General features: G+C 41.1%; 2 protein-coding genes across 2 annotated transcripts; one reads left to right on the top strand and one right to left on the bottom strand.

The window, feature by feature from the left end:
- The first annotated feature begins 1492 nt into the window (after positions 1–1492).
- csrp3 (cysteine and glycine-rich protein 3 (cardiac LIM protein)) lies at positions 1493–4436 on the top strand. Its single transcript, XM_070831458.1, has 5 exons — positions 1493–1604; positions 2763–2934; positions 3733–3862; positions 4130–4223; positions 4372–4436. Exons 1-5 carry the CDS (start codon positions 1493–1495, stop codon positions 4434–4436), a joined length of 573 nt encoding a protein of 190 aa, XP_070687559.1.
- A 2090-nt stretch (positions 4437–6526) lies between these two features.
- Positions 6527–18360, bottom strand: zdhhc13 (zinc finger DHHC-type palmitoyltransferase 13). The gene is made up of 17 exons (XM_070854872.1): positions 18283–18360; positions 16353–16558; positions 14797–14919; positions 14596–14673; positions 13857–14001; positions 13674–13738; positions 12935–13097; positions 12008–12133; positions 11755–11888; positions 11518–11618; positions 10975–11099; positions 10818–10880; positions 10626–10719; positions 9197–9280; positions 8946–9103; positions 8329–8426; positions 6527–7168 (listed from the first exon to the last, which is right to left on the bottom strand). The coding sequence occupies exons 1-17, from the start codon at positions 18304–18306 to the stop codon at positions 7030–7032; spliced, it is 1926 nt and encodes a 641-aa protein (XP_070710973.1). The 5' UTR covers positions 18307–18360; the 3' UTR covers positions 6527–7029.
- Between the last annotated feature and the right edge of the window lie 1572 nt (positions 18361–19932).

Genomic DNA, 19932 nt, shown 5'->3' with positions numbered 1-19932 from the left:
TCCATTCAAACGACTATTTGTGGTGTGTGATGAGCTCCACAGAACACTAGTGTAGCTCAGAAACAGGCTCTTATTCTCATGTGCAGTTGTCCTGTTGTGAGTCCCCATAATTTCTGCCCATGATCCTGAAACAAACTGTGCAGCTGTCAGAGTTTTGTGCTGGTGAGAGTTCCCTGTGTCTGTCTGTCTGTCTGTCTGTCTGTCTGGGAGTCCAGAACAAATGTTGGAGTGGCTGATGTTCAGGCCTCTTTCGGCCTGTGATGGGGGGTCAGAGGGCTCTGCTCTGTCACAAGTTATTTTAGGAGGATGGTTTCATTGAGGCGTCACCGGTGAACCGTGGTGATGGCGAGATGGACGGTATTTAAGCCGCCCGGGAGCGTCCACTGCCACGTTTGGACCGAAGCACACAAGCTTGGATTCACGGTAAGGAGTTTTTTCCTCCATGTTAGAGCTTCCTGTTTGTAGTTGAGTGGTTCATTACAGCACAGATGATGGGGTTGAATTGTGATTTGTGATTAGGTTATTGACTTATTTTAGTTTTTACAGGAGGAAGCATTCACTTACAGACTTGTTTTCTTTCTGACATGAACATAAACCTCAGGAATCAGTTCTATGAGAGATTTTTGATTTCTCAAGGACATTTAGACATTCCCAGTAGTGTTTGATGGAGAGGCAGCTGGGCTTTTGTCTGTCTGATGTCTCAATAAAGCCTCTATTCCTGGAACATCACATACCAGACCTGTGAGGTGGTGGGCAGCCTCTGATACGAGTGGAAACTGGAATGTCAGACACAAGGCCAGGCGATTCAGCGCTGCCACATCTCCAGCTGGCATTTGGTGGACGTCAGACGTCATCTGATGAGTCAAAATGAGAAGAAAACCATCAAAACTCATGAGGAAAATGACTTGACATTATATGAGTTCACTGGGTTGAGTGTTTTCAGCAGGTCAAGTCATCACACAGAGGCCAGGTTAGCTTTTAAAAGGTTAATTTACTGACCTCTGAATGTCTGAATGGTTTAGTTATACAGTTTTTAAACGGCTTAAAAAGATAAATACATGTTTCTAGATTGGGTTTAAATGTGAGAAAATAAGGTAAAAACCAAGAGTAAGAAATGAGAAATGACGTGAAAAAGTGTGCAGAGCGTAAAATAGGTTCTCTCAATTCTCTTCAAATAAAAATAAATGCAAAAAGAGCAAATTACGCCAAATAATCTCTGATTCCAGACCTTCACGTGTGAAAATCTGATCATTGTCGAATGAATGTATTTGAGATTTCTCAGTCTGATCAGACAAAACAAGCAATTTGAAGATACCACGTTGCATTCTGGGGAATTACAAACAACATTTCACTAATGAGTAATTGAATAACTGAGAAAATATTCTCCTGAGTGATCCTGTAATTCCTTCCACTTTTAGAGTCAGCAAACAATAGATCAAGATTTAAACAAGATTAGTTGCAGATGTGAGTTTGTTTTTTTCCCCCCTCTAAGATGCCGAACTGGGGAGGGGGCGCCAAGTGTGCAGCCTGTGAGAAGACGGTGTACCACGCCGAGGAGATCCAGTGTAACGGGAGGAGCTTCCATAAGACCTGTTTCATCTGCAGTGAGCACGCTGGGGGGGGGGGTCACACAGTCCTGAGACAGTGTTGATCAATACTCCATGTTTTTGTTGTCTCATTGATCTCAGCCGCCGTCTTGTTGGTGGGGGCCGTCTATGACAGAACCACACATCGACCCCTTTTCAGTCTCATTTCTCTTTTTCCTTCTGCTGCATTTTTTCATTCCTTGCCTCTTGTTTTCATTCTCTTCTCTCCTCATTTCCCTTTGTTCTCTTCCCCTGTAGCTTTCTTTCATTTTTCTTGCTTCAGTGCCTTTTTCCATTTTCTCTTTTTCTCTTTCTTGCATCGTTAGTTTCTTCGTGGCCTCCATTTCTGTTTTGCTTCCTTTCTTTCCTGCCTCCTTCCTTCATTATTTTCTTTCTTGCTCACTTGCTTTTCCCTCTCCGTCTCTCTGTCTTGCATCTTTTCTGTCTTTCTTGCCTCTTTTTCCCCCTCAGCCTTCCTTTCATACCTCATATATCATATCTTTTCCTCTTCTTCTCTATATTATCCACACTTTCCTCTCCTGCAGCTTTTTTTCTCTCCCCCAAACAGATCAGCCAGCTCTGCTCTCTCAGAAATCACTCATTTTCTCCATGAAATGCTGTTTTCTCACACAACCTTTTGTGGCCGCTCTCCGGCTTTGACGACCCAGTGGAGTCTCCCCTCCCTTTCCTCTGTTTGGCCGGACGTCCTCACCCGAATTTCACATGTAATCTTGTTGTGACGCAGCCAAACTTTTGAGGTCACAACCAGATCTCCCGGCTGCAGCGGTCTAATCCGGGGACCCGGCAGAGTGGACGACTCATGCAGGCTCACTGAACTCTGCACAAACACAAACAAACACTCTCCAGTTGGTTGGAGGAGAGTGTGTGTGTGACGGGTGGATCGTTCCAGTGGGAGCTCTGAAAGCCCTCAACCATCTGCTAAGTGTTCATCTTTTCTCGAACATTCACCTCACACTCTCCCCTCCTTCTTTAAATAGAAGCACAAGACATCTGACTATGTGTAATGCCACCGCTGACTGATAAAACTAGCTAGGTGGGAGCTTTATTTAACTCCCATTGCTCCACCGTCACACTCCCCACTCTGGACAAACTGAAACCATTTCACTCAGAAGAAGTGGCTCAAATGTGTGAAACATTTGTGTTTCTTTCACACAGTGAGCTGCAGAAAAGGGCTGGACAGCACCACAGTAGCAGCGCACGAGTCTGAGATCTACTGCAAGTCCTGCTACGGCAAGAAATACGGGCCAAAAGGTTACGGATATGGGCAAGGAGCTGGAGCTCTGAGCTCGGATCCTCCTCGACAGGCCATTGACCTGCAGCCTCATGAGTACGTGGTCACGCTGGAGTTAGAGACACGGGCCAAGTCTGGGCCCAAATCTCATCCAACAACATATTTACTCCAAGTGGTTCGGAGTCACATGTGCAGTTTGGGTTTTATGTTGGGAAGTTTTGTGATATCAACCTGAAAAACTTCTGCTGGCCTTCATCATAGCCCTTGTTATGATAACGGTCCCTTTCTGAACACAGAAACAAGTCTAGAACTTATAAAAAGCACAACACAGCGAGGTATAAATCTTGGTTCATTGGCTCTTTCAGAGAGATTTCCACACAGACCGGAGTAAAATACTGCAGGGAACAAAACTGGGAACTTTGGAGACTCACAGTGGTGAATATCGTCAGGCAGGTGATGATGAGGCGGCGAGGAAAAGGATCCTGATGCAGGAACAGTTCAGGGATGTACTGAGAAAGTGAAGGTAGATGAGGCGAGGCACGAACTACTACTGTGCTTTTCCTACTGTGACAAGTCAAAATGTCCTCCTCTTGACAACCTGGCTAAAGGAGCAGGAGAAAGAGGGCGGGGTATAAGTACCTGAGGGCTGATGAGGGAAAGTGGAAACAGGTGATCAGTCTGAAGGCGTCAGGTGGAAGGACTGGGAACCAGGAACAGATGAAACCAGGACAGACAGAGATATTGTGACAAAGACAGCGAATATATAAAAACATGTTGGCAGATTAAAATCAACCATCTGTCTTTCAAAACCCACAAAAACCAAACTACAGGTGATAAAGTCAAACACCAGTGACCAGACACGTCATCACACAGTGCTTTTCTTTTTTCTTTTAGCTCTAAACCACAACCAGCTTCTTCAAACTCCAACACCAATAAATTTGCCCAGAAGTTCGGAGGTTCAGATCGCTGCCCTCGCTGCTCCAAAGCCGTCTACGCAGCGGAGAAGGTGATGGGAGCAGGAAAGGTGAGGCCCCGATGTGGTGGCTTTATTTATGGGGATTTATCATCTATCAGACAGGACATTATCTTCTAAAGGTAAACGTACAGGGACTGTCTAACAGGAGGACATCTCTTTAGAACTGATCTGTAGACAGAACATAAATCTGAGTGACTTCATGACAATGTGTGGTCACATTGTGAAGTTGTGAACATTGTGAATATGATTAACACTGTGTGCGTGTGTGTGTGTGTGTGTGTGTGTGTGTGTGTGTGTGTGTGTGTGTGTGCGTAGCCGTGGCATAAAACCTGTTTCCGCTGCGCCCTGTGTGGTAAAAGCCTGGAGTCGACCACAGTGACAGACAAGGATGGAGAGCTGTACTGTAAAGGTAAACACACACACACACACACACATTCATACATACAGTGTTTGAAGGCACCCCTGGATTGAAGTACAGCACACAGGGACCAGACTTGGAAATCCAGTAACATCATGCTGTTTATCATTAACACACTGTTTGCTGATTTCCTCTTCAGTGTGCTACGCCAAAAACTTCGGCCCAAAAGGGTTTGGACTGGGGAACGCCGCCATGTTGGAGTGAACGTTTCTTGTTTTATTATAAAAACCTCAAACTCACAGTCACTGAGTCACACGGCAGCTGTTTCACTGAAGGCTCTACCTTTACACTGCTTGATGTTTGTAACACGTGATGACTGCAGGCAAAAGTGACGCAAGCTTGATGTTTTTTGCTCCTATATGACTCCGATCTTTTTCAGATTCACGTGACTTTTTATCTCATATCAACCACATTTAACTGATAATGTGAACAGCCAAACAAAAAAGAGATCAGACCTGAGCAATAAATCGGAACTGAGCTCTGAGATTTGCAAGTCAAGCCCACTATTTTTGAAAATTGGTGAAATGTTGCATGATAATTAAAATAATCCAATTTGAGAATGAAATAAAACTATTTTGTTTCCTTAAAATGTGTCCAGGGAGTTCTTGTCTTCACTCTTTTACTTTTCTCACACACAGAAAAGAGCTAATTCTCATTCTTTGTGCTTCTTATGTACTGATTTTGAATCATACTTTAGTTTGCATCACTAGTTATAGTTTGGATGATTACAAATGCGGAGCGACTCGCCCAACCCTGCTTTTCACTCAGTGAATGTATTTCCTCCACTGTTACCTCCTGCTGTGATAAAACAACCAGCAGCGCCTAATCTTATTGAAGTTAATTATTAATCAACTCTTATTTGCATTCATACATAATTCCATGCATTTATTAATTACAATAATCGAGGCAACAAGCGATTAACAAAAAGCAGCGTGTGTTAATTTTTCTCAAACAATTATGTGTGAGCAGCCGTGCAGAGCGGGACGGGATTAGACGTTTTTGTCAGAGTAAAATTAGAGCTCTTATCTCACAGAGGTTTATTGGAGATGACAACACAGAGGGAGTGAAAGTCACTGCTTGAACTTTTAAGTTTAGTTCATTTCATTTATTTATATCAGGGACTATGTAGGCAGAGATAGGCAGTATGTTAATTAATTACATATGAAATATGTATTTGATTGATTTTGAGTATTTTACAATTCATATTTTGCTGGACAGAAAAAAAAAACTTTAGGAGCTTGTATTTAAGTCCTTAGAATAAACAGTTTAGTCGTCATTTTATTCTCACATAAGACAATTTTTTATCCCCAGGTTTAAACTGTAGAAAAAAACCTGTTAGCTTTATCAGTCTTGGGCTAAATGTAAGTGAATCATGCTGAGCGTAACCCATCAACGCCTAAAATGTGATAAAACCAGTAAGTAGAAAATGTATTTTTGTGTGTTTGAATGAAAAATTGATTGTATTTTACTTGAATGCATTTTCTCATACATGTATTCTGTATTTTATTCTAACTTCCACTACACATGGACCAACAAGGTAAAAGACACTTTGCTCAAAGCCTTAAAAGGTTTTCTGGAAGCCAAGCAGCATAAAAACGATGCACAGACTGAGTAAACAATGTTTTTAATAGACCAGAGGATGAAATGAAAGGAGGAAAGTGTCTCCTCTTACAAATACGACTCCGTCATGAGCTCTGAGAGAGACACAGGTGTTCATTCAGCCTGCCAGTCAGAGTGTACACTGTGGTGTTTGTGGAAAAACGTTCAGGCTTATCTTTCAGCGTCGCTGACTTTCTAAACTTGTCCCCTTTGCTAATATAATTTTCCTGAGACCTGCAGAAGACCTACTTTTAACTGTAGAACCATAACCATCACTCATTTTCTTTCTCAGGACTGTTATTTATGTTTTATAAGACAGTGGGCGCTGGGTCATTCTTTAATGCTAAAAGTACAAAACAAGGTCCAATTTATCAAAGACAAACCACAAAACCTTTTCAATTCTTCCTCATTTGATGAACTTTGGAAACAAACCTAAGATAACATTTAAAACCTGCTCTACTGCCAGGCTGTCTTCATCATATCTGTAACTTTTAACTTTAATTCTTCTGTGCCTCACTCAGTTCCCTAAAGTCTGGAAAAAGTCCCACTGTCCCCCACAGAAAAAGACTAAGGGTTAAAATGTGTTTTGAAAGGCTTCAAATAAAGATACACCTCTAAAACCTTGATGTGAATAAAACATGTTTTTTAAATTCCCACCATCTCGTGATGTTTACTGATCGACAGTGTTTCTGTTATATCGTCCACCCCCAGTATGCAGTCCACACAGAGCCAGTTAAAAAGACAGGCACAACTTAGCTTTATTGAAGGACTATAGTGGTTGTTCGTTATTAAACACATGCAACTGTTACAAAAGTGATAAAACCAACTCTTTATACATACAAAGATTTTTCTTTCCATAACAGATGATAAAAAATAGGCTTGATGTGTTCATAAAAAAACATCTCAGAACTTCAGTTACAATTTAGGCCTTTTAAGGTTTGTTAACCTCACCCAAATTAAAACATTTGTGATGTCACTGGCATTGGTCAAGTATAAGGCAGCAGCAGTCTGTACAAAGAGCAACCGATTCAAACAGTATCTACACCGTGCTTTGTCTTTCCCTCCAGCTTCTGATATCGTGGTCTCTCTTCACAAGGAGCCAGCGAATTAATAAAATAAATAAATACACTTTGTGCTTTTGGTCCAGAACCACTGCAGGAGTCTGACCCCTGACCCTGAGCGAGGGGCGGCAGGGAGGTCAGACCATGTCGGCGTGTCCGAACGCGTGCTGGTCGCGGCCGGCCGGGAACTGCTGCGTCCAGTCGATGACGGTGGGTTTGAAGAGGCCACAGCAGCGCAGCTGGAAGAAGGACACCAGGTTCCGCACCACGCCCAGACTGAGGAGAGACGGTTCAGGGGAGGACGATCAGCCAGAGTCACATTTAGACAGAATCATTCCTTCATCGTGTTGTTGGCCAGCTGAGGATCTGCCACTGCCGTCAGCCCTTTTGTATTTTAGCTCTTTTCTCACATGATCACTTTTGTATTTTGTTTTTAAGTGTGGGAACGAACTGTTTGTGTGTAGTTGTGTTTGCAGATTGGCTTTCCTCAAACTACCCATTAGGCAGTTGAATCAAACTGTATTCAAGTGTATTGAGGGACTATCAACAGATGGAAATAAATGAAATAAATGAAAATAAAACTTCACCACTGAAAATGTGAAATTTGAACTGGGTGCAATGTCAGTTCCTCTGGAATTTGCAAAATCAACCAGTTTCGGCATTGATCACAAGAGCTTTAAACTTTGTCAAATCCTCTAACATTTCCAAAAAAATATTAAATTGGAGAGCTGCTTTTTCTTTTTTCACGAATCGCTGGACTTCCCATCAAACCAGACTTTGTGTAAATACATTAATGTGTGAAATGAAGTCTTCTCAGACAGAGCAAAAACCTCTAAGTGTGTACAAACTTCAGTAGTAACAATGAAACCATAGAGTGACTGTTGTTTTAGCTAAATGTATAATTTCATGCAGCATCAAATCAAATGTCTGAGAAGCAGCTCCTGGTTGATGCTACTGAATTTTCAAGCTCACTTTACAGCCTTATGTTTTTAGTTATATGAAAAATCAGCCACAGGTTTACAATTAATTTTCAGCATGTGTTTGCAGAAGCTGTTGCACATTCACAAACCTCTAAGGAGACATTTGCAAACATCAGCTCACACATGTTCATTACATTACACATGTCCTGATTTTATTTCCACATCACGTGTGGCACAGTGCTATCAGTAATAAATCAGGGCTCATGTGCAATGAGACGTTCATTACTGCACAAGACCGTGACTGAAAAGCATAAAGCTCCTCCGGCATCATTAACTAAAGACACTAATGCTCTGACGTTAAATATTGATTCAGTATTGTTTACCGACTGAAATAAAGGCCATGGCATTATAGAGCTGTACCGATATGTGCAGCTGTAACTTTGTCTAGAGTAAAACATAATGAAAACAGAACTACATTCCACACCAAATAATGTCTAATCAATAACATGAACTCACTTGTGTGGATTCTGTCTCAGGGAGACGGATTGTCGGAGCTTCATCTGGTGGAGTGTCAGGTTGGTCCGCTCTGCTGTCGTCAGTCCCAGGAAGGCAATCTGCTCCAACATGAAAGGAGAAACATCTGTCACCACAAGGACAGAGAGGACGCTCACCGAGTGTGTAAACCCAGAAGACCGGTCGGCCGTAAACACAGTGAGTTTTCATGCACCGGCTCAACAGGTTTGGCCTCTGTTGCTACTTCCAACCCTGACTCCCTCAGAAGTAGGAATACTGGATTTACTTAATCTACAGTCTAAGGGATGAAAAGCCCAGGTTTCTTTACAGTTGGACTGAAGAAAATGGCTGGCCGCAGCTCTTTTCAGCGCCTCTTGATGACTCATTTGCGTGCTAACCATTCTTATGTCTTTGTTTAACCATTTAGCAGCTATCGTAGGAGTACTGAGTGTGTGCTGTACATTCTTAGACACACAGAGGCCGGTTGTGCTGGTGTCTTACTTAGCGAGCGTACGCTGTGATCGCTAACGTTAGCTTAGTGATGCAAAAGCATTATAGCATTAAAACGATAGAGAAGCCAGTAACGAACAATAACCACATCAACACTTGTCATCAGTCACCTGGTAGAGCTGCACCAGCAGGGTCAGACTGGACCAGCAGGTGTGATAGAAGGCCAGCAGGAAGACGCTGAGCAGCCAGGGGGAGCAGCTGACCAGGACGGAGACAACGCCCCACAGGCCCTGCTCCTCGTAATGCAGCACACAGTGGGTCGACCAGTCTGGAAAAACATGCACAGCACAGGCACGTGTATCCAGTGCGAATGTAAAGGTGTGTCAGATACTGTTACTCCTCTGTATGTGTAGTCACTCACATATGAGACAACCGTAGAACATCCAGGCTCCCATCAGCACGAGGGAGAGAAGAAAGAGGACGAAGTAGTGATGGTTCCTCGCACCTGGAAGCAAATCAATCAGATTGTCGTTAGGGGTTAGTAAAAAATATGTTTGAACACATTTTACATTTATCTGTGATTTACTCAATAATCTGCACTGAGAACACATTCATATTCATTCATTCATGACACGCTGGCACCTTTTTATGTTTCTGTTGATGCTGCTGTGGTCCATATTTCATAAATCTGCATCAATTAATCTGTCGATTATTTGCTGGATGAACTGTTTGGTCTTTACAACATTAGAAAACAGTGAAAAAATGTCCATCACAGCCCCAAACCCCCAAATATTCAATTTATTATTCTAAAAAGGAAAAGAAAGAAAGGAAAAGCATCAGTTTTTCACATCTGAGAACCTGGAACAATCTTGAAAAAGGACTTTAACGAAGAGTCAATTATCAAACTAGTTATTGATTCATTTTTTTTGACAGTCGACTAATCGATAAATCGACTTATCGTAGCAGCTCTATTTCATAAATAGACATTTATATGCAAGAGACATAGATGAAGAAAAGATAAAACTAAATTTCTTTTCATGTCCCACCAGGAGTTAACTTATTACTTCAATAACTAGTGAAGCTGTGAACTGATTCTGATTCAATTTAGTGGAAGATTAAACCAGTGGACTAGAAACTAATGACTTTAATTAGGGATTTAACATTATGAAGCAGGGAGTTTTGAACGTTTTCCTCATTGTCTCATGACCTACTAAACTTAAATGAAAATCGAACATTGAACATGAACATTTTCAGCTACTAAAATAACTAATTTCGAGGATTGGTCATCACTGGTTGAAGTACGTTCTTTCAAACTAGAAGAAGTTTGAAGTGTTTGACACAGAAATGTATCTGCAAATTCCTCTAGAGGTCCTTTGGAGCGTGCAGGCGACTGCTCAGGACTTTTTAATGGCACTGTGGCAGCTTCGGCTATCTTCTACGCTGTGGTCTGCTGGGGGAGGAGGCTCCACAGACTGATCAGGAGGGCCGCCTCCGTCCTGGACTGTCTGTCCTGAGCAGCTCCTTCAGCAGCAGACTGTTAACAGCAGCGTTACATAAATCTCTAACACAATATCACAGCCACAACCTGCACTTTAGCACCACTCATTTGTTTTCTTACTACAGTGCGATACTTGCAATATCCTGTGTAATACACACATGTACATATTATATATCTTATATTTGTATTTATTTCTACAGCTGTTATATCCCTTGTTTTTGCACTACTTCTGTTACTGACACTTTTCCGCCTCCTCTATCGCTGTAACAAGTGAACTCCCCGGTGCAGGATAGATAAAGTCTCTCTCATCTTATTTTATCAATCACTAGTGACTTGCTACAATCCCTCGTACCGATACAGCTGTTGGTCCAGACCGAGTGGTGGTCCTGCTTCGCCACACAGGCATCGCAGGTGAAGCAGTGGTTTGCTCTCACTGGTTTCTTTATCTGCGAACGAAGCAGCGGTAAAACAGTGTGGGTTCTCGCTGTTTGAGTTAATGGAACAACGTGACGTAAAAAAGGGAAGGTTTTGTGTTCAGGCTCACCATGCAAGACGTGCAGAATATTCTGGGGTCCAGACAGCCGGCTTCAGCCAACACCAACACATTCTGGGGAACAGACAGACAAAACCTGGCTCATTTGTACATAAAACACATTTGCGTGTAAGATCATTTAGTGTGTAACGTTTAATGGCCCTCCCACCATTTTCTTCTCTTCTTCGGTGTCCTTGACGAAGCCTGGGTCAGTCCTGCTGGTGCGGAGGTAGTAGTAGAGCAGAGCAGTGGCATTCAGAGTGAACAAGACCTGAGCTGTGGCGCTGGGCCCATGTGGGGTCAAAGGTTAAGAAACTCTTCATCCGTCAGTTTGATCAACAGACTAAGATATCAAACATTGATCACAATGAGTACTTCACCGTGCTGGTTTAAATCCAGCTGCCACATCATTGTGTTGATTTCCTGCTGATAAAACTTGGGTTAAGCGTCTCACTCTGCTCCTCTCATAGTGTACGATATCATGTATATTATATTATGTACTTACATGGGTACATTCATAGCTCTGGTCTGTGCCCTCATCTAATACAGAAATCCTTCAGATATCCTAAAATATTGTGTTCTGGTCTATTTTTTCTCCTATGAATGCAGAAATTGACGCCACCCGACCCCGAAACGAACCCTGATTTGTATGGAACACACACAGCTGTCTTGTAACAGTTTCGGGGCGTCGTCTCCTTTAAAGAAAGGATATCTGGCAGGAACCAGAGGCACCAGGTGACGAGCATCCAGAAGACCGAAGCCATGAGAGCTGTAGCTGGCAGGAGAGACTGAAAGGCTGGACTTGGGAAGTTCCTGTTTAGACACAAATATTTCTTATTAAATGGCATCAGTGTGCAGCACGTGAGCACTGCAACTACATTAGTTTTTTTTTGTGTTTACATGTAACTCGGAGCATTCAAGAGAATCGTCAGTGGACGTGCGTCCTCACCTTGAGGCCAGATTGATCACACCGATCACACAGGCCAGCAGGATCCCTTTGAGCAACCAGGACTCTGAATTCATATCAACTATGGCGCCCACACTTCCAAACACGGCAGTGCAGAGCAAAAACTGCAGAAAGACCTGGGGAATGCAAACAGGATTGTGTTTCTAGAGTTTACTGGAGGTTTTTGTTGCATTTGTGTCCCTATGTTTCATTCTTGTCATTCCATTCGTGTGTGTGGTCTTTAGTGTCTGTGTACCCTGTATCTGTTGACGATCCGTAGGCAGCGCGAGCTGGAGCGAATCCTCTCCTGTTTGATGTGGTTGAGCATGTGGATGAGCAGCGGGCTGTGCACCTGGTGGGCCAAGTCGATGGGTGTGTGACCCTGACAAAGAAGAAACAAAGACACCATGAAGACATGCATCCTTACTGATCCAATTCAAAATGTACGGACATACCAAGTGCTCATAACTTTAAATACACTGTTCACACTGCGAGCACCTGAACCGACGGGTCATGGTCTCCATCTACATCTGTGTTGTTTAACTGCTCCAAAACATGCTTTAAAACATAAAAAATGCATTGCTTTGAGCAATAATTTGTCTGATATGTTGTTTCTATAAAAAAAGTTAAAAAATTAAAAACAACATCACCCTCAGTGAAACATCCAGAATGAATGGAAATGTTGATGTATTTTTTTTGACACAAGGTATCGCACTGGAGGTTTCAACTTCACACATGACACTCATTTAAGTTGCATTCTGAACCACAACTAGCTGGCTGATAAGTGTTACTCTCAAGATTGAGGTGAGCACAGATGACACCAGCGGCTTCAGAGTGTGAAAAAAGTGTCAAACACATCATTCTGCAAGTGGAGGCAAAGTGTCATTCACCCAACTGTTAAATCCGTAAAATAAGACCAATGCTTTTGAAATAATGACTTCAGTGGGTGTTTCAAATAAAAAGTAAAAACCTAAGAATATCACTGTCGATGCCAGATGGTCACACAAAGGTATTTTTTGTCGGCTTGCTTAATGATCAGATTTTCGTTGGTCATTTACAGAAGAAAGCTGTGAGAAATAAGTGGCTGACAAGTGGAATCCGTTACTCACAGTGTGACAGATCACTACACTACCCGACACTATAAGACTTATTGATTTTGCAGTGTGAGTTTTGTGAAGCTCACGTTGATGTTCTCGGCATCCACACTGGCGCCGGCCTCAAGCAGGATGTGGGCAGCGTCGACGTTTCCTGCCAGCACAGCGCAGTGGAGCGGGGTGTTTCTGTTCACTTTGTCCACAGCATTCACAGAGGCATTATTTTTGATTAAGAAGTTCGTGGGTTCCGGCCTACAACAGAGGAACAACACCTGCTCTTTATTTTCCAACACCCTCTTTAGGTAGTAATGTCAACAGGTCTGTAACACATACTCAACCCAGTCTATAGACTTTCAGACCCCCTGTGCCTCACACTAGGATTGAAATGTCATTTTCTGTGTTTTTACACCTGAGGGACTGTTTCTTGTACTTTTGCAGGTTGTTTTTAATGAAGACACAAAAACATTTTAGACAGCTGTGACGCCGGAAGCTTTTCTCGCACATCTTTTCTGATGTGAAAAGACTTTACCTAAATTTGACATGCTGTATTGTATTTCTAACATTTACATTTTCTTTTATCAGAGCCAAAAAGATAAAAATTTGCATCCCAGGAAACACGTAAGACTGTTTTATACAGCACCTTTTATTCATGCACTATGATGGACAGACAACGGGTGCAGGATACATTCAGATTCAAATCTAATGCAAATGGAAACATCCTCACAGACATGACCTCCAGTGTCAAAGCTCAGTAATATTCAGGTACTCCCATATTTGCTTGAAACCAGTGGGATTTAAAGCATGTCTGTGAAGGAGTGCGGTGCTTACCCAATAATCTTCTGGGCTGCTAACATCAGTGGTGTCTGTCCATTGCAGTCAGGCCCATCGACTTCCTGGAGGCAGAGAGGCAAATAAGAGGATTACCAACCAAGTACAGAAAAATAAACTTGATCTCTACAAATAAAACGAGAAAGGACTGCAACAACAGTGTGTGTGTGTGTGGAGTCTGACCTGTCCCTTAGCCATGAGATAAGCTGCGATGGCCATGTGCTGGAAGAGGATGGCGAGGTGGAGCGCGCGGTAACCTTCTCCGTCTGAGAAGGAGGGATCTGCTCCGTATCTCATCAGCTGTATCACCATGGGGAGGTGGCCCTGCCTCATCATTGACAAAAGCCACCAACAACTTTATGGAGGAAGTGCTGAACTAACTAACTAAGTTTCCGAACAAGATGAACATAGCACCGTGCACCTTGGCCAATCAGAAACAAAATGAGGCATTTCTGTTGCTATGTGTTATTTTTAAATACTTGGGAAAATAATCCACTCCAAAAATGTGACCTGTGGTGTCTGATCAATCAAAAATAATAAAATCAAGTGGAAAAACGCACAGCAGCTTGGCAGTACACTAACCTACAGTGGCAATCAATAGGTTTGAATTAAAATGCGTTATTACATGAATTCTGGATTCTGATTGGTCAATTCTACTGTTGCCGTTGCTATAGCACTGTATAGCAACGGTTGCCAACAGACTGTTGCTATGGGCGCAGAAGCAAGAAAAGCATTTTAAAAATCAATAAAACACAACATAGATTCATCGGTTTTTAACTTTTAACAAATATAATGACAAACTATCCATAATATATAACAACATGGCAGCCTGTTTTTTCTTTTTGAATCTGGATTTAATAAATCAGGAATACAAAAACAGACCAAAGTCTAGCACCAAATGCCTTTGTGGTCATTCAGTCACCTTATAGCCCAGTGAAGAGGAGTAGAGTTCAGGTCTCCTCCAAGCTGGTCAATAACTGCCCCTTTAGAAATAAAATACCTGCCAGAAAACAACAGGGAGGACACACACACAGAGAGAGAAAAACAAAATCAGGGTCAACCAGTCACATTAATTCAACTCGGAGCTTGTTGCGATTCAGTATTCTGTATCTGCAGGTCTTACTTGACCAGCTCTGAGCGGTTGTTGATGGCCGCCCAGTGCAGCAGAGTGACGTTCTCTTTATCCGGCTGCCTGACATCGTATCCTGCTTCCACCAGCTCCTTACAGCGATCCAGGATACCGAACCTGAGTGGATCACATGGAGAATACTAATAATATATGAACACATCAATAATAACTTCCCGGCTAAGTAGCACGGCGCTAAACTACTGCTGAAGAAAGGACATCTTCACCTGTAACTGTGTGTTAAAACAGTCATAATCATCTAACCAGACTGAATGAAAAGAATCTGTAAACGTGGTTTCCACCATACTCATGGCGACATGAATAGACCGATAGGAGCGACTCAGCAGATTCTTTTTTTTTTTCCCTCATGTTTTACAAGAAGAGTGACCTTTGCTCTGCTGCACCTCAACTCACTGATAAGTTATTAAAGGCAGCAGGAACTGCACTTAACTTCACTGCCGCTGCAGACAAAGCAGACACCGTTAATTCTATTGAACTGTTATCTTTCCAAATTGTTTCCTAACTGGACAAAAAAAAAAATTAATCATCCCCTTCTGGCTGCTCTTTAAACAGAACTCAGAAAGCCTTTGTGCATTCCTTGAGTTTTGTTGGGCAACTGCTGTGCAAATATATTGATCAAATGCTTGTCAGCGACAGAAACTCAGTGTGAAGAAACATGGTATGTAGCTACATCTGTGCTCCACACTTTTAACATACTAGAGTCTTATATCTTCCTAAAAAATAATCAGGTGTCATCTTTTCTGTCAGTAGCAGCAGTGAACCATTCAAAGGGAGGCTACATCTGAACTTTATCTTTGTTTTGACACTCAGGTCATTTGGATCCTGAATACTGACTCAAAGTGATATCTGAAGACGGTTTCACACGAACACGTGCAAGAAAAATAGGAAGTGTGTTGAAGCAGCAGCTGACCTGGTTGCACAATATACAACGACACAAATTGATATCAGAAAAGGCCATTTTGTGTTGTAATTAAACAACGAATGAGCCATAATTTCCATCAGTAATAATAGCATCGTTCTCATCAAGTTAATTTTTTTAGATGTGGAACGGCGGCAAAATCTGTATAAAATAAGCCAGATGGAGTAAGAAGCACAATCAGGTTGGAATTAAACCATATTTGGAATTTAAAAATGAATGTTAACAATAAAATGACTATCCAAACTGTCTGTGCACATCCATCACAGTTTTCAGTCCAACTGACTCAGCTTTGACATGCTGTAGCGGCCATGGTTGTGTACACACAGTTTACTTAATAAACGCTCTCTCTCTCAATATACCTCCAAATAAATTAATTTATCTTAACTTTTGGTTTGTTTACATCCTGTCTGATTGTTGAACTCTCACATTTCTCATTCTGTCGGACTTCTTGTTGCGATATACGACTCACGACACAAGTTTTCATAAACTGCTAAACTAAATCATGGTGATTTTCTGCTTGTTTAAGTTCTTCGACAACTGCCTCGTCTCACAAAATGGATCTACACATTCAAATATCCACCCGCTGACACAGAGCTAATGTTCCACCACGTACTGTGTTGCCTTCACTATGTCCCAACTGCTGCTGTCATCCATGTGCGACCGTTTCTTCGGCTGCTGACTGAGGTTCATCGGCTGGTCTGCGTTTTTGCCGAACTGTCCGTGGAAAGGGTTCATGAAGGCGTGCGCCGCTCTGGGCCCGTGACTGTGGGAATGACCTGGATGTCCGTGCTGACAGCTGTCACGCATGTGGCTGTGGCCCTGCGACACAAACACAAGGAAAACATGCAGGTTTGGTGGCCCATGTGGAAACCTTAACTTGGCAAAGAGCGGTGGCTTTACTGATTTAACTCGGTCATGGGGCTTTGAAGGGATGAAAGCTGGTTTAGTGGCTTGAGGAGGAGGAGGAGGATGAATTTATTTGAGGAAGCATGAGGATCAGAAACATTCATGCACCAAGCCTGGCCAAAAACCTTTCTTACATCAGTCAGCCCCCTCATTTCCTGACTGCTAAAACCACCGCAAAATATGTAAATACAGAAACACCAGATGGCCGGGTATTCAAAAGCTATTAGGCAACCAAAAAAGTGGATCATAAGCTAATTTAAACGGCATAAATCCAAACTGTTTATATTATTCTTGCTGCTATATGACTTTATTTTCTTTCTCCATCGATGTGATGAAGTAACTTGATTTGGCAAAGCAGTGAATTTGCTGTGTTGTCTGGTCTCTGTTTTAAATCACTCTAAACTGAATGTTTATAGTATACTGATGGCATCTTCACTTATTTCTAACATTTAATAGATTAAAGGGAGATTTGACATCAGTCAGTAATGAAAAGCATCATTAGCTGCAGTGTTATAATAGAGAATTTCTAATATTTCAACAGACTAGATAGATATGACGAGCATTTCATATTGTTTTGAAGATGTAAACAGAAATATGTAATAGTCGGGGAAGGCCTATATGGGATAACTAGGGGGTTTATGATGTGTTTGGTGATTCTGCAAATATATATTTTGTAGTTTGGAGTCATGGATGCGAATTAAGGCGTTAATTTTGTATTCTGGGGTGAACTACCCCTTTACCACTGGTACAATGGCTGGTGCAATAACTCATCATCCATTCTACTACAGTTTAGTCTCTGTTATATTTGTATATGCTGCATAGCTTTTTTTTTAAATTCTACTTTGTATTATATTCTACTTATATAGGCACCTGTTGTTTAACTTATCTTTGCACTGTTGTTCTTCTTTCTTTGCAGCTGCAAATTTGCAAATTTGCAAATTTCCCCAATTTCCCCTCATCTTACCAGAGAAACCCCAGGCTGCTGGGTGATGTGATGTGTGTTTTATAAATCAGCCTGGATGTAGATGTAGATGTGGCTGCTGATGGACATAATCTATACATGACAGGCTGCTGCTGAAGTCAGTATACAGTTTAACAGCATACGGCCAAAGCTAACCGCTGTATAAACAGTATAAACACACGTGGATTTGCGTGAACAGATGCAGCTAAAGACTTGATATCAGAAAAACAGACCCGAGTTGAGCTGTGACAAGAGGATAACAGTTCCGAAAATAAGAAACCACACCAGTAAATGATTTTACGTGTCAATCAGACGCATCAATCACTCTCAGTGCCTGTAAGAAAATTAGCTAAATCTGACACTAGCTAGCTAGCACTGCTGAACGCCAGGTAACCACAGATGTTTAAATGTACATGTACATTTATATATATCTACATCAGGTAACTAGCAGCAGGCTAACAACGTCCACAGAGGCTAACAGGCTGACTGACAGGACCGGTTATTGCGCCTAACAGCAACTTACCGACCGGCTAAACCTGCAACACCAAGCTAGCTACTGGATGCTAACTGACACAACCCTGAGATAATATTACAAACTTAAGTCCGCCACGTTTGGACCATGTGAAACCCCACAGCGGAGGCGACAGAAGCAGCTACAGGACATAAACCCACTCACATTGTCGCCCTCGCTCCAGTCCATCTTGTAGTGGAGGAACGAAGGGAAGAAAGTTCCTGTCGTTTGGACGAGCCACAAGCTAGCCACGACTTCCGCTAAGTGGTTTTTCAGAGTAAGAGTCGTGTGCAGAAAACTTTTGATTGTGAAACTGCAGGAAGTCGGATTCATAGATGAGAGAGGCTATTTAAATTAAATTAAAATAATATAATAACAATTTAAAAAAAGAGAGAAATTAAAAACAATAGTAATAATAAATAAAATCCATGGAGACACAAGTTTTCATAAAAGGGAGTCATGATGATTTACTGCATACTTGACTTCCTCGACAATTACTACACCTCTTGAAATGGTTCTACACAAATTGAAATTTAAATAATAATAATAATAAATAAAATCCATGGAAACAATTGAGATAGAAATAAATTGAAAAAAATAAAAACCATGGGGATAATGTAATTGAAATAAAAATAAAATTGAAAATAAATAAATAAATACATCCATGGAGAAAATTAAAATAAGAAAAAAATTAAATTGAAAATAAATAAATAGTTAAAATCCATGGAGACAGTTAAAATTGAAAATAAATAAATAGATAATATCCATGGAGATTCCTACATAATGGAACAGCCTGTGCATACCTGGTAGATCTTCTTTATTCTACTGTGTCTATTTTTTGTTTTACAAAGTGTAAAGATTTTATTTACAACTTAACTTTCATCTCTGTAGCCTTTGGATCATTCGTGGCTCCTGCCCAGGTACTATGATAGATAGATAGATAGATAGATAGATAGATAGATAGATAGATAGATAGATAGATAGATAGATAGATAGATGGATAGATAGATAGATAGATAGATAGATAGATAGATAGATAGATAGATAGATAGATAGATAGATAGATAGATAGATAGATAGATAGATAGATAGATAGATAGATAGATAGATAGATGGATAGATGCCTAGAGGCCTGTGTTTCAAAGTAAAGGTTGTGTGCAGAAAACATTTGATTGTGAAACTGCAAGAAGTCAGATTCATAGATGACCCAGAGGCTATTTAGATTAAAAGTAAATAAGATAAGATCAGACAAACCTTTATTCGTCCCACATTGGGGAAATTTGCAGATTTGCAGCAGCAAAGAAACAAGAACAACAGTGCAAAGATAAGTTAAACAACAAAATCCATGGAGACACAAGTTTTCAGAAATGGTTAAATGATGATTTACTGCATATTTAACTTCTTCAACAATTACTACACCTCATGAAATGGTTCTACACAAATTGAAATTTAAAAAATAATGAATAAAATCCATGGAGACAATTAAGATTTAAAAAGAATTGAAAAAAAATAAGATCCATGGAGACAATTAAAATTGAAAATAAATAAATAAATAATATCCATGGAGATTCCAACATAATGGAACAGCCTGTGCATACCTGGTAGATCTTCTTTATTCTACTGTGTCTATTTCTTGTTTTACAAAGTGTAAAGATTCGATTTACAACAACTTAACTTTCATCTCTGTAGCCTTCGCATCATTCGTGGCCCCTGCCCAGGTACTATGATAGATAGATAGATAGATAGATAGATAGATAGATAGATAGATAGATAGATAGATAGATAGATAGTAGATAGATGGATAGATAGATAGAT

The sequence above is a fragment of the Pempheris klunzingeri genome, chromosome 1 (assembly GCF_042242105.1).
Source record: "Pempheris klunzingeri isolate RE-2024b chromosome 1, fPemKlu1.hap1, whole genome shotgun sequence".
In the NCBI taxonomy this organism is placed as follows: Eukaryota; Metazoa; Chordata; class Actinopteri; order Acropomatiformes; family Pempheridae; genus Pempheris; species Pempheris klunzingeri.
Note: the sequence above shows the minus strand (reverse complement) of the source record. Positions and strands in the feature narration are given on the sequence as shown.